Source organism: Gekko japonicus, unplaced genomic scaffold (genome assembly GCF_001447785.1).
Source record: "Gekko japonicus isolate JY-2015 unplaced genomic scaffold, Gekko_japonicus_V1.1 scaffold4661, whole genome shotgun sequence".
Classification (NCBI taxonomy): domain Eukaryota; kingdom Metazoa; phylum Chordata; class Lepidosauria; order Squamata; family Gekkonidae; genus Gekko; species Gekko japonicus.
In genome coordinates this window covers 22,406-46,042 of record NW_015165392.1, presented here as the reverse complement: position 1 = coordinate 46,042, position 23,637 = coordinate 22,406, and the positions used below count along the sequence as shown (strand labels likewise).

Below are 23,637 nucleotides of genomic sequence, written 5' to 3'. Positions count from 1 at the left end.
GTATTTCCGGCCACTGTGAGATAGAGAGTGTTGGGCTGGATGGGCCTTTGGCCTGATCTAACATTGGCGTCTCTTATGTTCTTAGGTAAAGGTAAAGTTTCCCCTTGCTTGAAAGCCAGTCGAATCCGACTCTAGGAATGCGGTGCTCATCTCCGTTTCCAAGCCGAAGAGCCAGCGCTGTCCGAAGACGTTTTCCATGGTCATGTGGCCTGATCTAACATTGGCGTCTCTTATGTTCTTAGGTAAAGGTAAAGTTTCCCCTTGCTTGAAAGCCAGTTGAATCCGACTCTAGGAATGCGGTGCTCATCTCCGTTTCCAAGCCGAAGAGCCAGCGCTGTCCGAAGACGTTTTCCATGGTCATGTGGCCGATGTGACTAGATGCCAAGGCGCATGGAACGCTGTTACCTTCCCACCGAAGCAGTACCTACTTGCAGTTTTGTCCTTTCAAACTGCTAGGTTGGCAGGAGCTGGGGCCAGAGACGGGAGCTCACACACACACACCACACCCCCCCCTTTATTGGCATGAAAGCACAAAACATCATGGGAATACGGGAAAATACCAAGATGCATCAGTCATTTACCCTTGGCTATTCAAGCTTCTGCTTGCATAATATAACATTTTTTGCAACAGCCTCTATTATTTTGCAGTTAGAATGAAACAGAAGAAAGTGAACAATTGAGTCATCAGAGTGCCAGCTCTTACCCTCTAGAAATGGAGTAATAAAACAAGACCGGATGTCCCTGTAGAGGTGGCAATGAAGTATGGTGTGTGTCGTGGATTCTGTATCTTTTAGAGAGCAAGGACAAAGTCTGTCTACATACGGTATCTGGCGGTACCTCCCTAAAAGCACCTCTGATGGCAGAACGTTAAAGCGTGCAAGCATGTATGCTCTGCGATGACATGGGGCTGTTAAACCTGACAGATACCTTGCAGTAGAGCCCGTGTCAAAAGTCCCCAACCTGCTTGGGGAGCAGAAGAAGAGGAGATTGGATTAATAGCCCGCTCTTCACTACCCAAAGGAATCTCAGAGCGGCTTACAAACTCCTTTCCCTTCCCCTCCCCACAGCAGACACCCTGTGAGGTAGGTGGGGCTGAGAGAGCTCTTGACAGAAACGGCTCTTTTTCAAGGACAGCTCTTATCAGAACTACGGCTTGCCCAAGGTCATCCAGCCAGGTGCAGGTGGAGGAGTGGGGAATCAAACCCGGCTCTCCCAGATTAGTCTGCGCAGTTCAACCACTACACCAAACCACTGAAGTCCGCGCAGTACCACTACACCACAGGAGGAGGAAATTGGATTTATCCCCCGCCCTTCACTACCCAAAGGTGTCTCAGAGCGGCTTACAATCTCCTTTCCCTTCCCCTCCCCACAACAGACACCCTGTGAGGTAGGTGGGCCTGAGAGAGCTCTGACAGAAACGGCTTTTTCAAGGACAGGTCTTATCAGAACTACGGCTTGCCCAAGGTCATCCAGCAGCTGCCATGTGGAGGAGTGGGGAATCAAACCCGGTTCTCCCAGATTAGAGTCCCCGCACTTAACCACGACACCAAACTGGCTCTCAGGAGCTCACTCCGTCACGCAGCACTCGGGTCTCGAACTTCCGAGCTACCGACCTTCTGGTCTTGCACTAATGTGAAAGACGGACAGAAGTTTCGGGGTCTAAGCTTTTGAGAGTCAACAATCCCTTTTGTTCAGACATCCAGTCGAGCGTTACAACAACACTGCTTTTTGGAAACCGAAGGGCAGTCCCTGCAGCTGGGAAACGACACCCTCACCTTCCAAACTGACTTGAGGCTTCATTTAAAGCTGCAAGACTACTTTCCCCAGAAGCCTTTGCAGTTCCATTCAATCCAGACGCCCTACAGTCCCCCACCCATGCAAAATAGCTCTTGCAAGGCAAGGGGTGTGTGAAGTGTGTGTGTGTGTGTGTGCATCAAGGCTCCTTTGTGGTGTTTGCTGCCCCCTGGTGCACAGAGGGATTTACAGCACCACTGCATCTTCCATTTTCCTCTCAGCGGCCTCTGGGCACCTGTCCAACAATCGCTCTCTTGCAAAATGGCTGAATCTCACCAGCGGCTTTTTTTTGCCGCAGGGGTTTCCTAAGTCCGCTTCCCGGCACCCTCACAACTACCAGGCAAAAATGAGACCTGATTTTTTTTTAGCAATCTCACAAGCTGATTTTTCTTTTCTTGGGGTGAACATACGACGAGACACCTTATTTATGCAAAGTCAGGCAGCAGGCAGAGAAAGGTCTTTTATGACACCTCCCGCCTGGTCCATAGTTTCCCATTGTTTATTGTTATCACGGCCCATGGCCAGCGTAGATCGAAACGAACTAGTTTACAGAAAAGACAGCCATTTGTATGGGACTATTATAGTAAAATGTACAAAGACTTAAGAAAGAAGTGTTTAAAAGAAGGGAACAGAATATCCTTGGGGAATGCAAAATCTAGGGGACATTTACATCATCACCCCTTTAGGTAATCTTTGCGGATTCTAGCAGCTACAGCCCAAAATCTGGAGCGAGTGTAACTTGAGAATTTTTGTTGTCGTCGCACAGCACAGTCTTCGCGAGGGTTAGAATCTGTCAAAAGTAAATTCCTTAACTCAAGAGTCCAGGAGACCCATGAATTTCGCCAGTAGAGGTCGAACAAATTTGGCTCGCATTTCTTTGTAGAGACTACACCCAAGCAATGTATGTTTGACTATTTCTACTTTGCCTGTGCCACTTGGACAAGCACGCTCAGCCATAGGCACCTTTGTGTAAGGACCCTCTATAACCGCAGAAGGGAATCGGGCCACAGAAAAGACCCTTCCGAAGGATGGAATTGTCAGTTTCAATACATAGGGGGCTGGGGGATACCACCTGGTCCTATTTTTGAACTGGCGATGGCCAGGGCTCGAACCTGGGACCTTCTGCACGCCAAACAGATGCTCAGCCACAGCCCCCTTCTCTCCATGGAGTGGCTCATACATGGGAACAGCTGGAGGTCCCAAATATCCTCTATCCCATCCCTAAGACTGAATGCTGAACATACTAAAGCCAAGAATTTTGTTTCTATGACATTCCCACTGATCACACAGAGGGATTCACACGTGGAATTCACTGCCACAGGAGGTGGCGGTGGCTACAAGCATGGACAGCTTCAAAAGGGAATTAAATAAGCACATGGAGCATAAGTCCATCAGTGGCCATTAGCCACAAGGTATACAAGGGATGCTCTGCAGTTCAGCATTTTACTCTCAGTGTGGGGCAAGGGATGCTCTGCAGTTCAGAATTTTTACCACTTGAGGTTCTATCACTACAGCCTAAAATGGTCTTTGCTTTCATCAAAGCCAGTGTTCACTCTAAAAGCTGAGCTAGTGTGAGCTAGCTCACAAGTTTTCAGCCTCTGGCTCACAGATTGTCGTCTTGGCTCAGGAAGGGATGGCTCCGGAGCAAACTAATTCATGCCGCAGCCAAAATGCTCAGTCACAACTTTAATGCCGGTTGCTCACCAAGTAAAACTTTTGCTCACGAGACTCCACAGGCCCCTCATGTTCAAACCTGTGTGCAATGAGAAGCCGGAGACCCTTTGCGTCAACACAAACTCCGGGACAGAACATGATGCAAGGTAATGAAGCCTTATAACTTTATCTGTGATGCTTTCCATAATGAACTGATTCCACAGCTTCTTGTACCAAGTTTGAATGTTAGGTGGGGAGATATCTTTCCAGCAAGATGCAATAGATAGCCTAGCCGCATATAGCATTGTATCAAACATGTCTCTAAAGTTAACAGAAATAAAAGGAACGTCGTACATTTTGGGTTCGAAGCTAAATGGTTTCCAATTCTAGAAGCCCTATCAGACGAAAAATTCATCTCAGCATCCTGGGATAACTATGTTAAATGGTTGTGAGGACTTATTAATGGTTCAACTAAATTACAGCAAGTAGGCTTTAGTAAAACCTGATTTGTGGGTTGTACTTTGTGTTTAACATGGTTAGATATATTATTGGATGTCTACAGATAGTCTTGTTGGCAGAAGACACTTGGTTGTATCTAAAACAACAAACAGTACAGGCTCCAATTGCAAATTGAGGCTAAAACAAGTTACTTTGTTCAAAGGTATATTGTAGTATGTATTATTCTTTGAAGCTTACGTTTTTTGTTGTTGATGTTGTTTGTTTTTGTAATCGGTGTATTGGTTTGAATGTTTAACTTTTCTTATGATCCTTATGTACATTTCTAATGTTATAAGTAATTGACAGTTATGACTTCTCGAAACTTTATAATCCTACCAATAAAATGTTAATTGGAAAAAAAAATGAAGCCTTATACCAGTAGCACCTGCTTCTACACACAGGTTTGGTCAAGGCGTTTTTGTCTAAAAGAAAGCTGAATTCTCAACACCGTTATGTTGTTATCCGTGTAGTCAGTCTGTCTGTAGCAGTAGAAAAGAGCAAGGGTCCAAGTCACACCTTAAAAGATTAACAAGAATTCATGGCAGGGCATGAGCCGCCCATTTCGTTAAGTCTTCAGGGATCTACTGGATCTACCATTATGCCGCAGTGTGGCGATTCAAGATGCACAAATCCTCTTCACTCTGGAACCAGCCATCCATCCGGTGACTTTGCCAACATTTCAAGACGAAGAACCATTAAAAATTATGTATCTTTTTAAAAAATTAAGAGTACCTAGAAGTTTATTAAAAATTACTCAGCCTCTCACACAGCATAAACATGACAAATACAACTTCTGCAAACGTCAATTTCCACGCCTTCTGCTCCAAGGAGCCCAAGTGTGGGAGACCCCAGGAAGATACCCCAAGGGTCGCCCCCCGGTAAGGCATTTTCACTGTTAGGATGCACCAAACCAAGACTCTAATCGGGAACCAGATTATACAAGACAAGTTAACTCCTGCTAAACATTTCTAGTAGCGCGGGATGGGACGAGGGACACACAAAATAAAGTAGCGCTTCCAGTTGTGTACTTTCTTCTCTCCACAGCCTCCTGGCTCCAGCCGGCATGGAAGGAAATTCGCAAGGACACACACAAATCCATTTAGGCCCTTTAATCTGTCCAAGACAGTGTGCCAAGACAAGTGATAAAACATTTTTTGCATTTTTACAGCAAGGAATAAACAAGGAGGAGGAACTACAGAAATGTATAAGGAAGCTATCTTTTTTTACATGGGGGGGGGAAACGTTATAAATTCGGGACAATGCACTGACACGGGTCAACTCCCAACATCTCTTGTTGCTTTTCTTAAAAAAAGTTCATATTTGTGGCCAGGCAGTCGAATGGCTGTTTCTTCGTTGAAAGGATATTCTCCCCCCACCCACCCCCAGTAGCTCTTAATCGAGGGACTGCAAATGCATCTTGGAATGTCCTCAAAAGGCTCCGTCATTGCGTGGTGACAGAATTTAAAAACCCCAGAGTCCTTTCAGACGCAACGAGCCGACTCAGTCGTCGAATTTTATCTTTTTGCCTTGTGGCCTGTGGTCGCCGCCGCCCCCTCTGCCTCCTCGGAAACCGCCTCCTCGGCCTAAGAGAGATTTCAGAAAGCGTAAGATGCAGATTCCAAGCTCAGAGGACTTAAAAATGCAAAACGAGTTGTGTCTGTGTCAGCACACTCACCTCCAAAGCCTCTCCCACCCCGGCCGCCAAAGCCCCCTCTGCCGCCTCGCCCGCCTCTTCCTCCGCGGCCGAAGCCACCGCCACCACCGCGGGGCCCGTCGCCCTTAGGCTTGGCGAAGTCGAGGGTCACTTTGTTGCCATCGATTTCCCCGTCCTCCATGGCTTCCTTTGCCGCCTTGGCGTCTTCAGGGGAGCTGAAGTCCACAAAGCCGAACCTAGGAGAAAAGGAGACGGCCTGAGTTACGACACAGCAGGTGGGCCGTCTGTTGTGCACGTGCACGCCCACACAGAGCGTACACCCGTATTCAGAAGTGACCCTTTGCTACCATTCTACACCAAGGCATGGAAGAGGCTGTTGCAGCTCTTTAAGGCTTTAAAACGTAAGCACCAACTAACATAGGGGTTTTGGGGTTGTTTTTTTTTTTTTGGGGGGGGGAGAATTCAGAGGCACTAATCCTCCCAATCCTAGAGCCAGGAGGCAACCTGAAAGTCTCGGCCTCTCTGCCCTGTCGTTGGCCCTCCAGAGGAACTGGCTGGCCACTGCTTGGGGCAGGATGCTGGACTAGATGGGCCCTCACTGGTCTGGTCCAGCAGGGGTTCTGCTTATGAAACATGGCCATGATGAAATGCAGCGATTCCTCATGCCAACCCAACTAGGGATGTGCATTCGGTTCGTCTGAACCAAATGCACCCCCAAAAATGGCCCATTCAGTGTCTCTGATCTGAATTGGCTTGCTGCCAAATTTTCCCCACCATAGAGAACAATGGAGCGGATAGGGGCAACCTGTTTGAGGGACCACAGAATTGGACCCCCTGGTCCAATGTTCTTGAAATTTGGTGGGTATCTTCGGGAGAGGCCCCAGCAGCTACCCTCCGAGTTCGGAGCCTCTTCCTCAAACCCCCTCTCCTCCAGCCCCCAAAATATACCCTATGTTTTCGCCATTGACTCCAATGGCCTATAGGATATAACAGGGCCGAAATTGGCATTCGGCTGGCAGAAAGACGCACTGCCGACACGCAGGAGGTCTTTCTGCTGGCTGAAATTGATTCCAAATCGGGCCGAATTTTTTTTTTCACAGCCCTAAACCCAACCTTGCAACCTTGGCTTCAAACTGCCTTCTCTTCCTCTCCCCACAACAGACACCGTGTGTGAGGTAGGTGGGGCTGAGAGAATTCGGAGGGAACAGACGCCGTCGGCCTCCTGTGGAGGGAGTGGGGAATCAAACCCAGCTCTCCACATTACAGTCCGCCACTCTTAATCACCACACCAAAGAGGGTGCTGAATGGCTGCCTGGAGAAAAGGCGGCTCACAGTTACCACTGCATACTCGGAACTTGCAGGCGACGCGCAAGAGTTGTGCCATGGGGGGGACTTTCGTGCTCCTCTGAAGCAGGCAGAGGCACTCACGGTCACCCACCACGGTCTTGGCTCTTCTTCTCGGGCGAATCCATTGCCTGCCACTGGATTTCCAGCAGGAAGGAGCTCATTGAGAAGGGTAAGAACGCCTGCTTTCCGAATCAAAAGCACTTCTGCGCTACATGGGTTTCCCAATGCAAGCCAGCCACATTTTTCTCTACGCAACAAAATAGCATTTGGCTCTTATGCATACCCTTTGGAGGAGCCCGTGTCTCTGTCTGTGACTATTCTTGCACCAATGGAGCCGTCAAAGGACTCTCGCAGTGTTTCTTCTGTGGTGTCCTCAGATAGGCCTTTGACAAAGAGTGTTTTGCTTTGCTCTGAACAGAGGGGGGAAAAAAACAGAACAGTTCAACTTGTAGCTTTACCGGGGGGGTGTTTTGGATTTCAAGGGGGCTCCACAACTGCGCATTTTACACGCATGCTCAAGCACTGAGGTGCATGGAAAGCAGAGAGACCCAACAGCATCCCCCATATGCTAAGAAGTGGGCCACCGTTCCCCCGCAAGGACACCAAAGTCTGCTTACGACCAAATCCCCCTCTGGCGTTGAAGCTCCTGTTTTGGCCCGCCGGTGTGCTAAACTCCAGCCTGATTGTTCGACCTTCGATCTCTGTGTTGTTGTGGGAAGTGAAGGCTTCTTTGGCTTCTTCGACTGTGGTGAACTCTATGAAAGCGTACCTGAGCAGAGAGGAACCGGGGTCAAGAGGAGAACGTGCTCTCCTAATGCAAGACGAGGGCTGGGAACAACCTCAAAAGGGAATGGGGTCCTGTCGCTCTACCTGCTTGAGTCTTTTGCTTCCCTGAACCAGCCACGGCACGGGTGTCGGTTTCCTACTTACCCTTTAGGCCTTCCTTGGTTGTTCTGTGGAATCCTGATGGCCAACGCCTTATCAAACACCTCCTGGAGAGCATCCTCTGTTGCATCGTAGGACAGGTTGTTCACGACGAGGGTTCTGGACTCTCCGCCTGCAAAGAGATACCTGCTTATTCCACGTTCTGAATAGACCTTCAAGGTCTCTCCACACTGATCAGGACTTCTCCAACTCAGCCATGACCAGTGTTCCCGCTAAGCTGAGTTAGTGCGAGCTCTATGTTGATGTATTATTACCTATTTTTATAATCTTGAATACTTCAGGGGTTTAAATTACCTTATTTATTGATTGCTTTATGTATATTCTGTATTTTATGTATCTATGATTATCTTTGTAAACCATTTATTTTAAAATAAAATTAATGGGGGGGGGGGGGAGAAACAGTAGAATTTTTGCTCACAAGACTCCACAGCTTAGAGGGAGCATTCAATGTCTACTTTGTCACACACACACAGACATAGGTTTTTGTGGCGGTGGGCAAGCAGGATGAGGCCCTTCGCCTCCCAACACCACTGCCGTGTCAGGGAGAGACGTCCAGAGCAGTGTTCCCTCTAAAGCTGAGCTAGTATGAGCTAGCTCACAGTTCTTTAGCCCCCGGCTCACACATCTGTGTCTTAGCTCAGGAAGGGATGGCTTCAGAGCAAACTAATTTATGCAGCAGCCAAATCGCTCGCTCACAACCTTTAATGCCGGCAGCTCACAAAGTAGGATTTTTGCTCACAAGACTCCACAGCTTAGAGGGAACATTTCTGGCTGGGCTCCCAGAGACAGCAGCTCCTCCGTGGTGCATTCGGCAGCCCGGGAGTCCACTCCGGGGCTCTACCTGCCCCCCTTCGTACCTTTCCTGCCGTCCAGCTGGCTCTTCTCTCCTGTGTAGTCGAGGACGATGGAACGGCCCTCGAGCTCCATCCCTTGCTTCTCCATCGCTTTCTCGGCGTCGGCTTCAGATTTAAACTCAATGTAGGCGATCCTAAAATCGGGAGGAGAGACTTCTGAGCGAATGTTTCCCCCTTCGGTAAATGGTGTGGCGGTTATCAAAAGCGGTCTCACCGGCATGGGGGTCCCCGACATGGTGCCCCTGTGGGTGCTGCCGATGCCCTTCTCGGGACCCACCGGAGTGTTTTTAGCCAGTGGGTGTGGGCAAACAGGGCTTTTACCCAGCAAGGCTTCTGAATGGCTGTGCAGGTTTTTAAAAACACCGCTCTGGCCATAGCACAAGAACTGTCACTACCCAAAGGTGTCTCAGAGCGGCTCACAAACTCCTTTCCCTGAGGCTGAGAGAGCTCTTCTGAGAACTGTTTGTGAGAGAACAGCTCTGAGAGAACTTGTGACGGACCCAAGGTCACACCAGCAGCTGCATGTGGAGGAAGAAAAAGAGAGATCGGATTTATACCCCGCTCTTCACTACCCGAAGGAGTCTCAGAGCAGCTTACAATCTCCTTTCCCTTTCCCCTCCCCACAACAGACACCCTGGGAGGTAGGTGGGGCTGAGAGAACTCTGACAGAAACGGCTCTTTTGCAAGAACAGCTCTGAGAGAACTTGTGACGGACCCAAGGTCACACTAGCAGTTGCATGTGGAGGAGTGGGGAACCAAACCCGGTCCTCCCAGGTTAGAGTCCGCGCACTTAACCACGACACCAAACAGGCTCTGTGGCAGCCATTTTGTGAATGTGGCCACCACACTGTCAGAATCCGACAGGCTCAACAAGGTTGGGGACCCCTGCTCTAGTGCACTGTGGCAGCACTAGATGGGACACACGTCATAAATTCCCAGGAAATTACATTGATGATGGCGGCCCCAACTACGTACCCTTTGCTGCTCCCGTCTTTGGACACCAGCCTGATTTCCATGGCGTTCTCAAACACTTCCTGCAGGTCCTCTTGGGTTACGCTGTAAGCGAGGTTCTTCACAAAGATGGTTCTTGCATCCCTCTCTAGAAGACACACACAGATGAACACTTGAAGCTGCCTTCTACTGAATCAGACCCATCAAGGTCTGTGCTATCGACTCAGATGGGCAGCAGCTCTCCAGGGTCTCGGGCAGAGGTCTCTCTCAGCTCCTGCTACCTGATCCTTTTAACTGGAGATGCCGGGGATTGAACTTGGGGCTTTTTCTGCATGACACAAGCAGATGCTCTGCTGCTGAGCCACGGTCCCTCCCACACAACAAGGTACGCTAAACGACAAGCCCTGGCACCTGTATGAACAGCTCTGGGGAAACCAAAGGCGATGCCGTTGTCCCAGAAAGAAAGCCCCAGTAGGGAACAGCTTCATTGTGGTCTGCTTTAAACAGAGAGCACTTTGACTGTAAGCCCCCCCTGGGGTCAAGAAATGCATCGCCAAGAGTGCTGAGCTGGGTGTGACAGAAGGCAAAGGGAAAGCGGGCTGCTGTTAACAGCTCCCTAGCCCATGCGAGCGGCGCCAGCCGAGACAGCTCTACTGACCTTTCTTGTTCTGAGTCAGACTCTCTTTACTCTTGGCCTTTTCCAGTTTCATTTCCAAGCCCATTAATTTCTTCCCGTTCAACTTCAACGCTTTGTCCAGCTCGGCTTCGGAGGAGAAGTCCACGTAGCCGAACTTCCTGCAGTTCAGAAACGTGGATTATTTCTGATACGGAACTAGATGCACCTACACAGTTTCCTGACTAGACTCTGTAGCGGATTTGAGATGCGTGAAAGCGGGAAAAGGACGTGACTGAAAGCGGATAATCCTAACTTGTGAATTCTCAAGTTAAAATCTAAATTAAAGCCTACCAATGAACCACAATAGATACAACCAGCGCACATATACATTACAAGATGGCGGAGATAATTTCAGCCCCCCAGTCTCCCTGGGGGAGGGGTAGAGATGTGAAGGCCCGGGGAAAAAAACACCCCCCCCCCATTTTTTCCCTGAATACTTTTTTGTTTTTTTCCGAAAAATTGAAAAAAAGAAAAGGAAAAAAATTGATTACAGAACGTTTTATTTTAACACAATGAATAAAATATTTTAAGACAAGGTGTTCAAATATTTTCCAAATCTTTTCTAAAAAATACGTATGGTATCAGATTGATCTAATTTCTGTCCACTGAGGACAAGAAAGTCCTAGGTCACAAACTGAACTCTCCAATGCAAGAACAAGATGCATTTCTTGTCAGAAGAAAATAAAAAGGCTTCAGTTTTGTTTTTGCATGTGGGTGGGTATTCTTGTTTGTAATAATTGTTTGGATACACTATATTTTTAATAGGCAAGTTGTGATAATTTCATGCCAAGTAAAAATGTCCATAGTCGTATCTTATGTTCCTTAAAAAAAATGACTTTCAATATGGAAAAGAGAAAAGAGTTAATGTAGCATTTTTTTTCAATTTCCCCAAAAATTTCAGTTTTTTCTGGTAAAAAACCAGGGGGGGGGAGAGAACACAGGGTTTTTTTCCGCCCGAGCTTCAAAATCTCTGGAAATTGTACATCTCCAGGGAGGGGGGACGAGAGTGCCAAAAAGTGCCCTGTTGCTGTCTTCAACCAAAGGCCTCATGGAACATCTCTGCCTTGCATGCCCTGAAGAAAGGTAGTAGCTCCTGCAGGGGACGGACATTTTCTGGCAGAGTTCCACCAGGCAGGGCCCAGGGCCAAAAAAGCTCTAGCCCATGGTTGAGGACAGCCAGACTTCTCTCAGGCCGGGGACCACCAGGAGGTTCCTATTCCCTGAGCGTAACACTCTTCCAGGGGCATACTGGGCGAGGAGGTCCAGAAGGTATGGAGGTCCCTGAGCGCCAAAACCAGAACCTTGGACCTGATCCGGTGCTCCACTGGATTGGCCATTGCAGATTAAAAGGCATCCCGCTAAGCAGACCTTCTAATGAGATGTTGAAGAGTTACTACTGAAGTTATACACACACACTCCTCACTCCCTGACATTTTGTGGCCGGGCTCCACCCCCTGCAGCAGCCATTTTGTGGTTGTGTCCACTGTCCTGGGTCAGAATTCTAAAGGGGCTCGGGGACTCAAGAAGGCCGGGGACCTGTCCTCTAATACTGAGCTGCCTTCACCCAACCTCTTCTTCAGCCGTACCCCCTCCCCCCAGTAGCCCGGTCTGGACCTGCTCTTTCAAGCAACACACCCACACCAAAGTCAGTGGTTAACAGGCGCCCATCTCGCAGACTCAAGACAAGCCAGCAAAATAAGGTTTTATACAGTCACACTCTTACTTTGAGTTGCCAATCCTGATTTCTTGGACTTGCAGGTCCTTTTTGGCAAAGAAGTCCCTGATGGCGGCCTTCATTTCTTCAAAGTCCTTGTTGGAGTTCAGATTGCCCATGAAGAGGGAGAAGGCGGTTTCTAAAAGGGGCACCGAAAAACAGTTATACTAACCGCTGTCAATAATGACCAAAGCGTAGTCCCTGCCCAGCTGCAAGAGTTCCCAATACATCAGTCTGCAGAGAAACAAATCCTTGGTACGGTCATAGTAAGCACTTATACTGGCAGCTAAGACTGCTGCAGACACGGTCCCGAGCCATCTTCTCCCATGGAAGACCCCCCCAAAAAAACCTCTTTGGAATGGTGTGGCAAAAACTGCCAAGACACCCCCCCGTAGCTTGGCTTTGAGTAGCAGGACACCCATAATGAAGTATGTATGCAGAGTGAGCTTGTATACTGTATGGATCGCAGTGCCTAGAACATGAAATGTGAAATCAACAATGCTCCCTTCTAAGCTGTGGAATCTTGTGAGCAGAAATTCTACTTTGTGAGCGACTGGCATTGAAGTTGTGAGCGAGCCATTTGGCTGCCGCATAATTTCGCTTGCTCTGGAGCCACCCATCCTGAGCGAAGACAAAAAAATGTGTGAGCCGGAGGCTAAGAAACTGAGCTACCTCACACTAACTCAGCTTAGAAGGAACACTGAGCACCACTGTACAGTACACTGATCAGACCCCATTAGGGGTACTGCGTCCAGTTCTGAAAACTTAATATTTGGGTCTTTAACTTTATTAAATTGTCCATAGAACTTTAACGTTTTGTGTTTTTAATGGCATTATGCCCCCACATACATTGGCCCACAACACGGCATAAGCTGGGATAGGGTGATTTACAAATGTAATAAATTATAATAATAGGGAAGACAAAGACACCTTACAAAGGGTGCAGAGAACATGGGGATGATTAAGGGTTTGGGGAGTAAACCTTTCAAAGAAAGGCAGCGGGAACTGGGACGTACAGCCCGGAGGAGACAGAGGGAGGGGAATAGAATTACTCTTCTGAAGTTATCTGAAGAGCTGTCATTTAGAGGAAGGCAGGGCACTGTTTCAGTTGGTAGTGGAGGACACGGCTCATAATAATGGGCTTAAATTGTGGGTGAAGAAACATCTGCCGGACAGTAGGATTCAAAATAAATAACATATATATATGTGTATATATATACAAGGGCAGTGCAGTGGTAGAATCGGTCGCCCAGGGATGTCGTGGGTTCTCCATCCTTGGAAACGTTGGAACAGAGATTGGATGATTTGTCAGGGGTGCCTCAGGCGATCCTTGCGGTGTGCAGGGGTGGTGGTGGTGGAATGGACGGGCTTGAGGCCTCTCTGCGCTTTTTTCTTCTTACACCCCCTTCTTGGGGCCCCCCCCCCCCCCCGGAGACCCAGCACACTGGCCACCAATGAGAAAAACGAAGCAGGATTGCCGCTCCCTGCAAATCGCCTTAACAGCGGCACTTCTTTTCTTCCCATTAGGATGTGCACGGAACACGCGAGAAAGGGCTCGTACAAGCACACCTTGGGGCAGGGCGCGAACCCCACCACCGTTCCCCAACGAGCCCAGCCGCTAGACATCAAAGCATGCGCTTCCTGAGAGGCGCCGGTAAGAGAGATGCGGTCTTAGAAAAAACATTCCAGCTAAACTCTCACTTCACTGTACTCTCAACTGCTCTGCAGGTGTCAGCCACCCACCCACAGACTAACAGTTTACTGGCCAAGGTCGTCTCCAAGGCTTGTTAATTCCTTCACACAGTTCAGCTGTGAATCTGGTTGGGGGGGGGGAGCTTGCTCCTGTCCAGAAACTCTTCCGCCAGGCCTTCGATTAGGAGCCCTCACTGATGATTGAGCTATTACAATCTGAACTGTTTTGACCATCACGTTACTGGCATTAAGAACAACTTGGATACTGGTCTAGCTACATCGGATCATCTTACAGCAAATGCCACCTGCATTTATTTATATATATAGTTTATGTGAACTTTTATAGTATTGAGCTTCCGCATCTGTGCTTTATTGTATTATAAGAGGAGGAGAAGAGATTGGATTTATACCCCGCCCTTCACTTGGGAGTCTCAGAGCGGCTTACAAACTCCTCTCCCTTCCCCTCCCCACAACAGACACCCTGTGAGGTGGGTGGGGCTGAGAGAACTCTGACAGGAACTGCTCTTTTTCAAGGACAGCTCTTATCAGAACTAGGGCTTGCCCAAGCTCACATCAGCAGGTGCAAGTGGAGGAGTGGGGGAATCAAACCCGGTTCTCCCAGATTAGAGTCCGCGCACTGAACCACTTCACCAAACTGTTGTATGCCGCCTTGAGCCTGCGTATAAATCAAAATATATAAATCTATATCAATAAATTAATGAACTGCCTTGGAGACTGCCCTCTGGATTATCTGGGGAAGGTCAGGAGGTTATGGCTGTCTGTCTCTACATAATATAGCATATGTTGGAAGCGAACACCCCCTTCGTATCCCCTTATACCCCCACACCCTTGCTGATCGAAGATACTCTTTGGATGCACCGAAACACCACGTTTTCGCTGTAAGAACCAATGTTGCTGCTGCAAGAGTTGAGTAGACGGATACCTAGTTTTGTTATTTTTCTGTGCATTAAGACTCCACTGAACCCATTTTTAAAAAACCTCTAAGGAACTTCTTCAACGAAGGTTTTTTTCCCTTTTGTTTGCGGTGAGTGACTGCGGAGTAAGTTAGACCAACTCAGGGTAAAGTAGGTTATCTTACCACACCAAGGGAGGGTCAGACTTTTTTTTTTTTTGGAAATATTTATTAAAATTTTAACACATTAATACATGTTAATAACAACAGCCTGATGCGGCAGACAACCAAGTATAGCAAAGGATATAGATATAGTAACCCCAATAGAAGCCTCAAAAGTGATACATAAGGGCCTTAAAAGTACAACAAAACCTGATAATAAGGGTTTTTAAGAAATATAACCCCCATCAGCTAAACAACTAACCACAGGGAAAGGGAGGGTCTAGTACACATGCTGAAGCTGCAGAAAATAGTGACCCTGGCTTTGATACCTACAGGTGCTTCCAAGGGAGATAGGAAAGCGCCACGAGACATGGAGGGACGTGCGATCGACGGTTCTCCACACCACAAATTCAAGCACAATTAGTCACTATGAGGAAGACCCCTTGGGATATCTCACTGGCCGCTCACCTTCAGTTTTCTTCTTCTTGGCATCTGGGGTGCCTTTCTGTTTGGCCATTTCCTTCTTCCGCTTTCCAGGTGTTTCTTGTACAGACTCTATGGGGGGGTGAGGGGAAGAATGGGACGGGGGGAAAAAAAACAGAAGACATCCAGCTGTCAGAAGAATCCCAGAAGGGGGAGGACAGAGAGCACTTGCCGAAAGAGACAGCTGGATCAGGACTTGACTATCTTTGTTGTTAATTCATATGTGATTCTTATCACATCAGCTCAGCGAGAAATCATCATTTCCAGCTTTTGAGACCAGAAAAAGGGAAAGCAACAAAGGGGATGATTGAAGGACTAGACCAATTCGTCACACGATCAAAGCAGATGACGACATTCAACTCACCTTCCTCTTCCTCCTCCTCTTCATCATCTTCCTCGTCGTCGTCTTCTTCATCTTCCTCGTCCTCAGACTCAGCTGCGGGAGCTTTGACCGGGGCGGCCTTTGCCAGAACGGCTTTCTTCCCTTTGGCTGGGGTGGTATCCATGGCCTCCTCTTCGGAGTCTGAAACCAAAAGGCGGCCAATTTAGATACACCCCACAACCACAGCTGCAGAATGCATGCTGCCGTCACTGTAATTTCTCCTGCTCCCTTAAGAACAGGAGCCAGGAAGTGCGTGATGGTGTCCGGTGCAGTGGTTAAGTGCGCGGACTCTAATCTGGGAGAACCAGGTTTGATTCCCCACTCCTCCACTTGCAGCTGATGGATGACCTTGGGTCAGTCACAAGTTATCTCAGAGTTGTTCTCTCAAGGACAGTTCTTGAGAGAGCTCTTTTGGCCCCGCTTGCCTCACAGGGTGTCTGTTGTGGGGAGGGGAAGGGAATGGAGTTTGTAAGCCACCCTGAGACTCTGAGTGAAGGGCGGGGTATAAATCCAATCTCTTCTTCTTCTACTTAGACAAGAGGATGCTGACCACGGCTAAATGCAGCAGGCTTACTCAGAGGAACCCCAGTTTAATCCTCACAACAACACCCCTGTGGGGTAGGTTAGGCTGGGAGCCACTGTTCCCTCTAAGCTGAGTTAGTGTGAGCTAGCTCACAGTTTTTTAGCCTCCAGCTCACACATTTTTGTCTTAGCTTAAGAATGGCTTCAGGGCAAATGAATTCATGCAGTAGTCAATTGCTCGCTCACAACTTTAGTGCCAGTAGCTCACAAAGTGGTATTTTTGCTCACAACACTCCACAGCTTAGAGGGAACATTGCTGGGAGCGTGACTGGCCCAAGGTCACCCAGCAAGCTCCCATGGCAGAGAGGGGAGTCGAACCTGGCTCTCATAGATCCTGGTCTGATACTCTAACCACAGATAACAGACGCCGTGGTGCCCTAAATTCAGCGAAGACACGGGATCTGCAGCGACAGCAGGGAGCATTCCTGGGCCCAGCACATCAGTACGCATCCGAGACATCACGATCAGCATCAGTATTAAGTCCCGAAGTTCATCATCTGTGCTGGGGCCCAGTGTGCCCTCTAAGCTGAGTGAGTGTGAGCTAGCTCAGTTTTTTAGCCTCCGGCTCACACATTTTTTTGCCTTCGCCCAGGAAGGAGGGCTCCAAAAGAGCAAACTGATTTATGCAGGAGCCAAAATGGCTCGCTCACAGCTTTACCCTTCTACCCTGCCACAAATTCTGTTAGTCTTCAAAGGCACTACTGGACTCTCATTCTTTTCACGCCCCAGGGTTCTTCAGTGGACTAGCAAATGTTTCGTTGAGGTAGCCACGTGGGTCTGCAGCAGAGCAGCTGGAGTTGGGCCCAGGAGCCCCTTAGAGACTCCCTCTAAGCTGCGGAGTCTTGTGAGCAAAAAGTCCACTTTGTGAGCTCCTGGCATTAAAGCTGTGAGCGAGCAATTCGGCTGCTGCATAACTTAGCCTGGTCTGGAGCCGTCCTTCCTGAGCTGAGACGAAAATGCATGAGCCGGAGGCTAAAAAACCGCGAACTGGCTCACACTAACTCAGCTTAGAGAGAGCACTGTTAGAGACTAACAAGATTTCAGGGGTATGAGCTTTTAAAAGTCAGAGCTCCCCTTTGTAAGGTACCGCCGACTCAAATCTAGCCGCCCCGACAAAAACTGACTCACCGTCTTCTTCCTCGTCTTCCTCATCCTCTTCGTCATCTTCCTCGTCTTCCGAATCCTGTTTCTTGGCCGCGGCCTGGGCTGTGGGTTTCTTGGCCGCTGCCTGGGCTGCGGGTTTCTTGGCTGCGGCCTGGGCTGCCGGCTTCTTCACTGGCACTGGAGGCTCTGTCTCGGACTCGTCTGTAACCAAGCGATTTATCGTTCACCTTTATTGTTTGCGGTGATTAATGGAACCCCTATATTGCCCCCCCATATCAAAACATTTTGGGATATGATTGTGAATCACAAAAAAACCATTACAGGCCTTAATATTCCCCCTTCTCCTGCGAATCTTTTTCTGAATGGTTGGTCAGTCACACAACATGCACGTCCCAATTGCTTATACAGCAATTGCTACTCGATGGAAAAACCCACATCGCCCAAACCTGTCTCTCTGACAAAAGAAACTCTGGGACTTTTACATCATGGCTAAAATAACACTTAACGCTCTGCCGTTCTATTTGGGTTGAACAGGCAAGACAACGAACTCAGAAAAGTACTTTTGACACCAGACTCACCTTCCTCCTCTTCGCTATCTTCCTCCTCCTCGTCATCGACCTCCTCTTCCTCCTCATCACTCTCTTCTTTCTTCGCGTTCTTCCCGTTTTTTGCTCCTTTGCCAGGGATTGGTGTCTTCTTCGCTGGAGTAACAGCGACCTTTTTAGCCGGGGTTACGACTCCCTTCTTCGCTGGGGTCGCTGCCTTCTTTGCCGGGGTAGCGGCCTTTTTGTTTGCGGCTTTTGCTGGAGGGACTGCTTTCTTCAGCGGGATCATCTGGGGGGAGCCACAAAGAGCAGAGCGAACGGTCAGTCATCCTACCCAACAGTCCAACGTGGAGGCAGAGAGAAACATTTAAAGTTAACCCACCAAGAGGTTATGCAGCAGCGGGTGAAAGTTTTGCCTGTGCCGCATTTTGCATCTTCTTGGATGCTTCTCTTTTGCCAAACCAGAAACTGAACTGTTCAGCCAAGCAGCTCATTTTACTGTTTCGCGTACCATTAACAGCTACTTCCCTGTTCACTCTACAGATGACAACTCACACTGGGAATGCTCAGGACAGGAACATCGCTGCCGTCTCACTACTTTTTGTCATTTTGATACGGTTCCCCTGGATAAAACGGCAGCTTTGGAGAGTGGATTCTATGGCATTATACCCTAATGAGGTCCCCCCCCCCAAAAAAAAAATTTCCAGGCTCCACCCCCAAATCTCCAGAATTTCCCAAACTGGAACTAGCAAGCCAACATCTGGAGAGCCAGCGTGGCCTTTAAAGCACCGACAACAAATCCTAGCGGTCGGGAATCCCAATGGGTTGCCCTGAACAAGACTGTCCCACTGTGGGGATAAAAGGTAAAGGTTTCCCTTGCTCGAAAGCTAGTCGAATCCAACTCTAGGGGTGTGATGCTCTCCTCTGTTCCCAAGCCAAAGAGGGATGAACCAAACTTAAAATCTACATTAACAGATTAAGAGTCCAGGGGCACCTTTAAGAACAACAAAGGTTTATTCAAGGTGAGCCTCCTTTGTTGCTCTTAAAGGTGCCACTGGACTCTAAATTTGTTCTACGGCTTCAGACCAACACAGCTGACCACCTGGCTCAATCTTTAAACCTACATCTTTGCTGTCCTTATTTTAGGGATATAAAGTACATCTTGTAGTCCACCTCTGAGATAATCTAATCAAAGGTGACCATTTCAATGTGAAAGAATATACATATCTGAGGACTGAAATGTGATTTCTATAGATTTGAACAAAAACAAGCCAAAAATTTATGACAATTCTCTGGACTCGTGATATCTGAATAAAGCTGGTTTTGTGTCTGTGTGTGTTTTGGAACTGTTCTCAAACTCAGTTGGTTAGTATATCACTACAGAACTAGTATTGTTACCTGGAAGGGCTCAACCAGACTTGGAATTTTTTTTAGCTTGATTACAACAGCTAAGCAATGTACAGCATTGACTGGAAAAAGTCAACATCACCTTCTGTGGGGGGAATAGCACCAGAGAATTTAGAAAATTATTTAAATGCCAACACTCGATTTGTAGACAAATAATCCTGATGTATTATCTTACCTGTTCTATTTAAACCCTACTTTTCTCCCCAAGCGGCTTATGCTGTTCTCCTGTTTTTATCCTCACAAGAACCCTGTGAAGTAGACCAGGCTGAGGATGTGCGATTGGGCTAAGGTTACCCCGCAAAGTTCCGCAGCCGAGTGGGGATTCAAACCGGGGTTTCCCAGATCATGGTCTGATACTTTAACCGCTATATCACGCTGGCTTTTATGTTATGTTCTAGAACAGGAAGTTTCAAGATAACTTTGCAACTCCATCCCCCAGGGAGATTCCCTTCACCCACTGTGTTTCACCAGCGGGTGAAGAATTTAGTTTCAACTAGAACACCCCCAATAACCGTTCCTGGCCCCTCCTCCATAATTTTGGTATCGTTTTGCTTTTCATTTGAGTATTTAAATTTTTTAATTAAACATTGTATGTTTTTACGCATGGTGTACACCGTCCTGAGCCCTCTGGGGATGGGCGGTATAGAAATGAATTAAATAATGATATGATTTTAAATATTTTTAATCTCCCAATTGCTTTAATGTTTTTATGTATTTCTAAATTGCGCATTATTTATTGGGTGGTTGGCTACCATTTTTATTAAGTTACATATGAAGTACATGAAAAGTTGCCCAAGTGAGACTCGATATATAATATGCGATGGGGCTGCTGTAAAGGTAAAGGTTCCCTTCCTCGAAAGCCAGTCTAATCCAACTCTAGGGTTATGGTGCTCATCTCCGTTTCCAAGCCGAAGAGCCAGCGCTGTCCGAAGACATTTCCGTGGTCATGTGGCCAGCATAACTAAACACCAAAGCGCACGGAACGCTGTTACCTACCCATGATGTGGCCATCATGCACTTTATCATGCCCATCACATTCACCTTTTTGTTTGGAGGGGGATGGGATCTGCAAGCATGCCCAGAAGCACCTCAGCAAACACGGGGACCTATCCAGAAATAACTTTTCATAATGGAGAAATGCCGACGTGCTTCCCCCGTTATATGGAAGCCACACTGCTGAGAGCAAAAACAAGTACCCAGAGAGACAGAAAAAGGCACCAAAGTGTGTGAGCAGCCATGTGCTGAACTGCGAGTGGCCATGTGCTAAATTCTCACCGCCTCCTCCTCGCTGCTCTCTTCCTCCTCCTCCTCTGAAGAATCCTCTTCTTCGCTGTCGTCCACTTCCTTCGGAGGTGGGGGAGCCATTTTTTTCTGTTTAGGCTGGGTTTTAACGTTCTGAAAGAGACAGAATGTGAGAATGAGGATTCAACCTCTCCGACAACCTGAACGGTAACATTTCACAGGAGATACTGCAATTAAGAATGTACGTGGTTAAGTGCAGTGCACAGGGGGTAAGCAATATGATCTCACGACTCTGAGCACAGAAACATTTGCCCACCTTTAGGATACAGCAGTACAGAAAGTAATTACAGCGGGGTTAATAGCATCTTTATTTCCTCTCAGAAGCCCACAGCACAACCCTAGCCATTTGTTTGTCCACCAATCCCTCTTAAATGTTTAATTTCACCATGCCTTTGTCGTCAATGGGGGCCCAAAGCAACCTGCGTCATTCTCTCCTCCTGAGCTTTCATGGTGAGCGGGGATTTGAACACTGGGCCTCCAAAACTCTAGTGTTCTACACCACACTCAGGTTGTATGCCACCCTGCCTCCAAGGCATTTGGAGTCGTGTGTGCAGGTTGCTCTTTTCCGTATTTTTCCCTCACAGCAATCCTGCGAGGTAGGCTGTGTTCAGCAAAGGTGACTGGTGCAAAATCACTGCAAGACCAGACAGGGATTTGATCCCCCCCACCAATCCTAGTTCAACACTCCGACCACAATGGTTCCTTTGACTGAAGGCCTGCAGCTGCCCTGCACATGGCTGGGGGGAAAGTAAAGTTTAAAGCAGGAATAAAACCAAGCATATGTTGCCCATGCCTTCATCCCCGTAATTTACTGGAAAGCAAGCTTTAAAAAAAAAAACACCCGGATTTTATGCTTCTCCAGTTATCTTCATTGTTCTGAAGTACTAACTGTAGCTTTAACGGAAAAGGAAAAGAACCACAGCTAACCCTAAATTTAGTTTCAGGAGGGTAACCATGTTGGTCTGGAGCAGAACAAGCTGTGGAGTCTTGTGAGCAAAAATTCTGCTTTGTGAACTACTGGCATTAAAGTTGCAGGCAAGCGATTTGGCTGCTGCATGGTTTGCTCTGGAGCCATCCATCCTGAACGAAGACAAAAATGTGTGAGCCAGAGTCTACAAAACTGCGAGCTGGCTCACCCTGTCGCAGCTTAATGGGAACGCTGCTTAAAAGTGCCACTGGACTCAGACTTTGTTCCGCTGCTTCAGACCAACACGGCTACCCCGCCTGGATCTAACCTTATATCCTTGGGTCTCTGTGGTGCTATTGGACTGGAACCGTTGTGAAATGGGGAATTATATATATATATAATTGCTATATTGTGAAAGGGGGATTTTTTTGCTATATGATCTCATATTATAGTGCACACACTAAAGAGTACTGTATTACTGCGTATCAAAGTGCATATTATAGGTTAGTTAGGGGATTGATTTTTTTTTTGCTTTGCTATACGACCCCATATTATAGTACACACACTAGAGCGTGCTGTATTACTGCGTACCAAAGTGCATATTATAGGGTAGTTAGCATGCACTACAATGCAATATAATACAATATAAGCAAGGCAAAACTGCGTCGGCCTCCTCTGTGATTTGGAGCCAGTCAGCCTGGCCCACCTCGTGGAGCAAACGGGAGGAAGGAAGAAGAGCACCACGTGCGCTGCACCCTCGCCGTGCAGCCGGGGGCGGGAAACCAAGCGCGGCGGGCGAAGAAGGCGGTGCCCGGGGGTTACCAAGGCGCTCCCAGCTTACCTGCGCAGGACTCGCTCCCTCGGGGCACGGAATCGCCGCGCGCAGCACGCGGGCCAGAAGGGTAGGCCTCTCTGCCCACGTGGGAGGGCCGGGCCAGGCCCCTCCCCGCCGCCACCCCACCGCAAGCGCGCGCGGCGGGAGACGCCATCCCCCGAGCGCGCCCCTCCGGCTTCCGCAAGGCCCGGCCCGCGTGGTGGTGGATGTGCCGCCGCCGGGAAAGCAGCGAGCAGGGCCATGGCGGGCGGCCTTCTTTTCACTCCCCTCCCACGTGCTCGCGAACTCCCCGGGCTGCGTCACGTGGCGAGGGGGAAAAAAGAGGAGGGGGGAGGGAGAACGCGCGCGCAAGACGGGGGTGAAAAGAAAGGGAGGCGCGCGCGTGCGCGCTCCGTCCTCCCTTTCCCCGCCAGCAGGTCGCTGGGGCGCGCGAGGGGCGCCTAGAAACTCTTCCGAGCCCGCGCGCTCGCTCGGTCTCCCCCCCCCATTTCCCTCTCGACTGGAAATCCCTTCCAAAGGGAGAGGAAAAAAAGGGGGGGGAGCCTTGAAACGGCCAAACGTTCCAAAGGCGACGCGCGCCTCACCAGCCAAGAGAGGAGGGAGAATGAGGGGGGGAGAAGGAAAAAAATAATACGAGGGAGAGGAGGGGGGAACTTGAAACCGCACCTCCCTTCTCTCTCCTTCCCTCACAGAACGACGCGGGCGGGGGAGCCTGGAAACCGCGCTCGCGCCAGGCTGCTCGGGGGGGCCTCGCCTCAGCGGCCTTTTCGAACCTTCCCCAGGAAAAAAAGGGGCGCCCCTTGCTCGACGCCCGCTCCCCCCCATTCCTTCCCGCGTTCCCCCCTCAGCTAGGCCGCGGGGCTCACCTTGGCGAGCTTCACCATAATGGCGGCGGAGTTGTCCGGATGTCGAGCGAGCCGAGAGCACCACCGCACGATCCCAGCGCCACACTCGAGTCTCGGCCTGAATCGGAAAGAGTTAGGTCGACTACTGGCTTCGCTCCGTCTCCCCCGCCCCCCCCGCCAGGTCGCCCCGGCCAATCAGAGGGCGCGCAGCCTCCCCCGCCCCGCCCACTCCTCAAGACAGACAGCCACTCGCTGGGCTTCCCCCCCTCCCCGGAGGCGGAGGGGCTGGACCAATAGGGGCCGGCCCCGCCCCGCCCAGTTGGAAAGCGCGTCCCGGGGAGAGGCGGGGCGGAAGCGTCGCGGCCATTAGGGAGACGGCGCTGGGTGCTACG

At 49.1% G+C, this 23,637-nt stretch overlaps 1 protein-coding gene across 1 annotated transcript; it reads right to left on the bottom strand.

The window, feature by feature from the left end:
- Positions 1–5,039: 5,039 nt before the first annotated feature.
- On the bottom strand, positions 5,040–23,399 carry NCL (nucleolin). Its single transcript, XM_015410655.1, has 15 exons — positions 23,267–23,399; positions 20,632–20,751; positions 17,983–18,238; positions 17,429–17,605; positions 15,701–15,859; positions 15,322–15,408; positions 12,096–12,225; positions 10,355–10,491; positions 9,721–9,844; positions 8,749–8,879; positions 7,877–8,003; positions 7,564–7,715; positions 7,230–7,356; positions 5,621–5,835; positions 5,040–5,528 (listed from the first exon to the last, which is right to left on the bottom strand). Exons 1-15 carry the CDS (start codon positions 23,282–23,284, stop codon positions 5,446–5,448), a joined length of 2,043 nt encoding a protein of 680 aa, XP_015266141.1. The 5' UTR covers positions 23,285–23,399; the 3' UTR covers positions 5,040–5,445.
- Positions 23,400–23,637: the final 238 nt, after the last annotated feature.

Coding starts and splice junctions, on each gene's coding strand:
- NCL (XM_015410655.1), bottom strand. Junction 15,409..15,700: donor AGAGGAGGAGGAAGAGGAAG/GTGAGTTGAATG, acceptor ACCCCCCCATAG/AGTCTGTACAAGAAACACCT. Junction 7,357..7,563: donor CGCCAGAGGGGGATTTGGTC/GTAAGCAGACTT, acceptor CCCTCTGTTCAG/AGCAAAGCAAAACACTCTTT.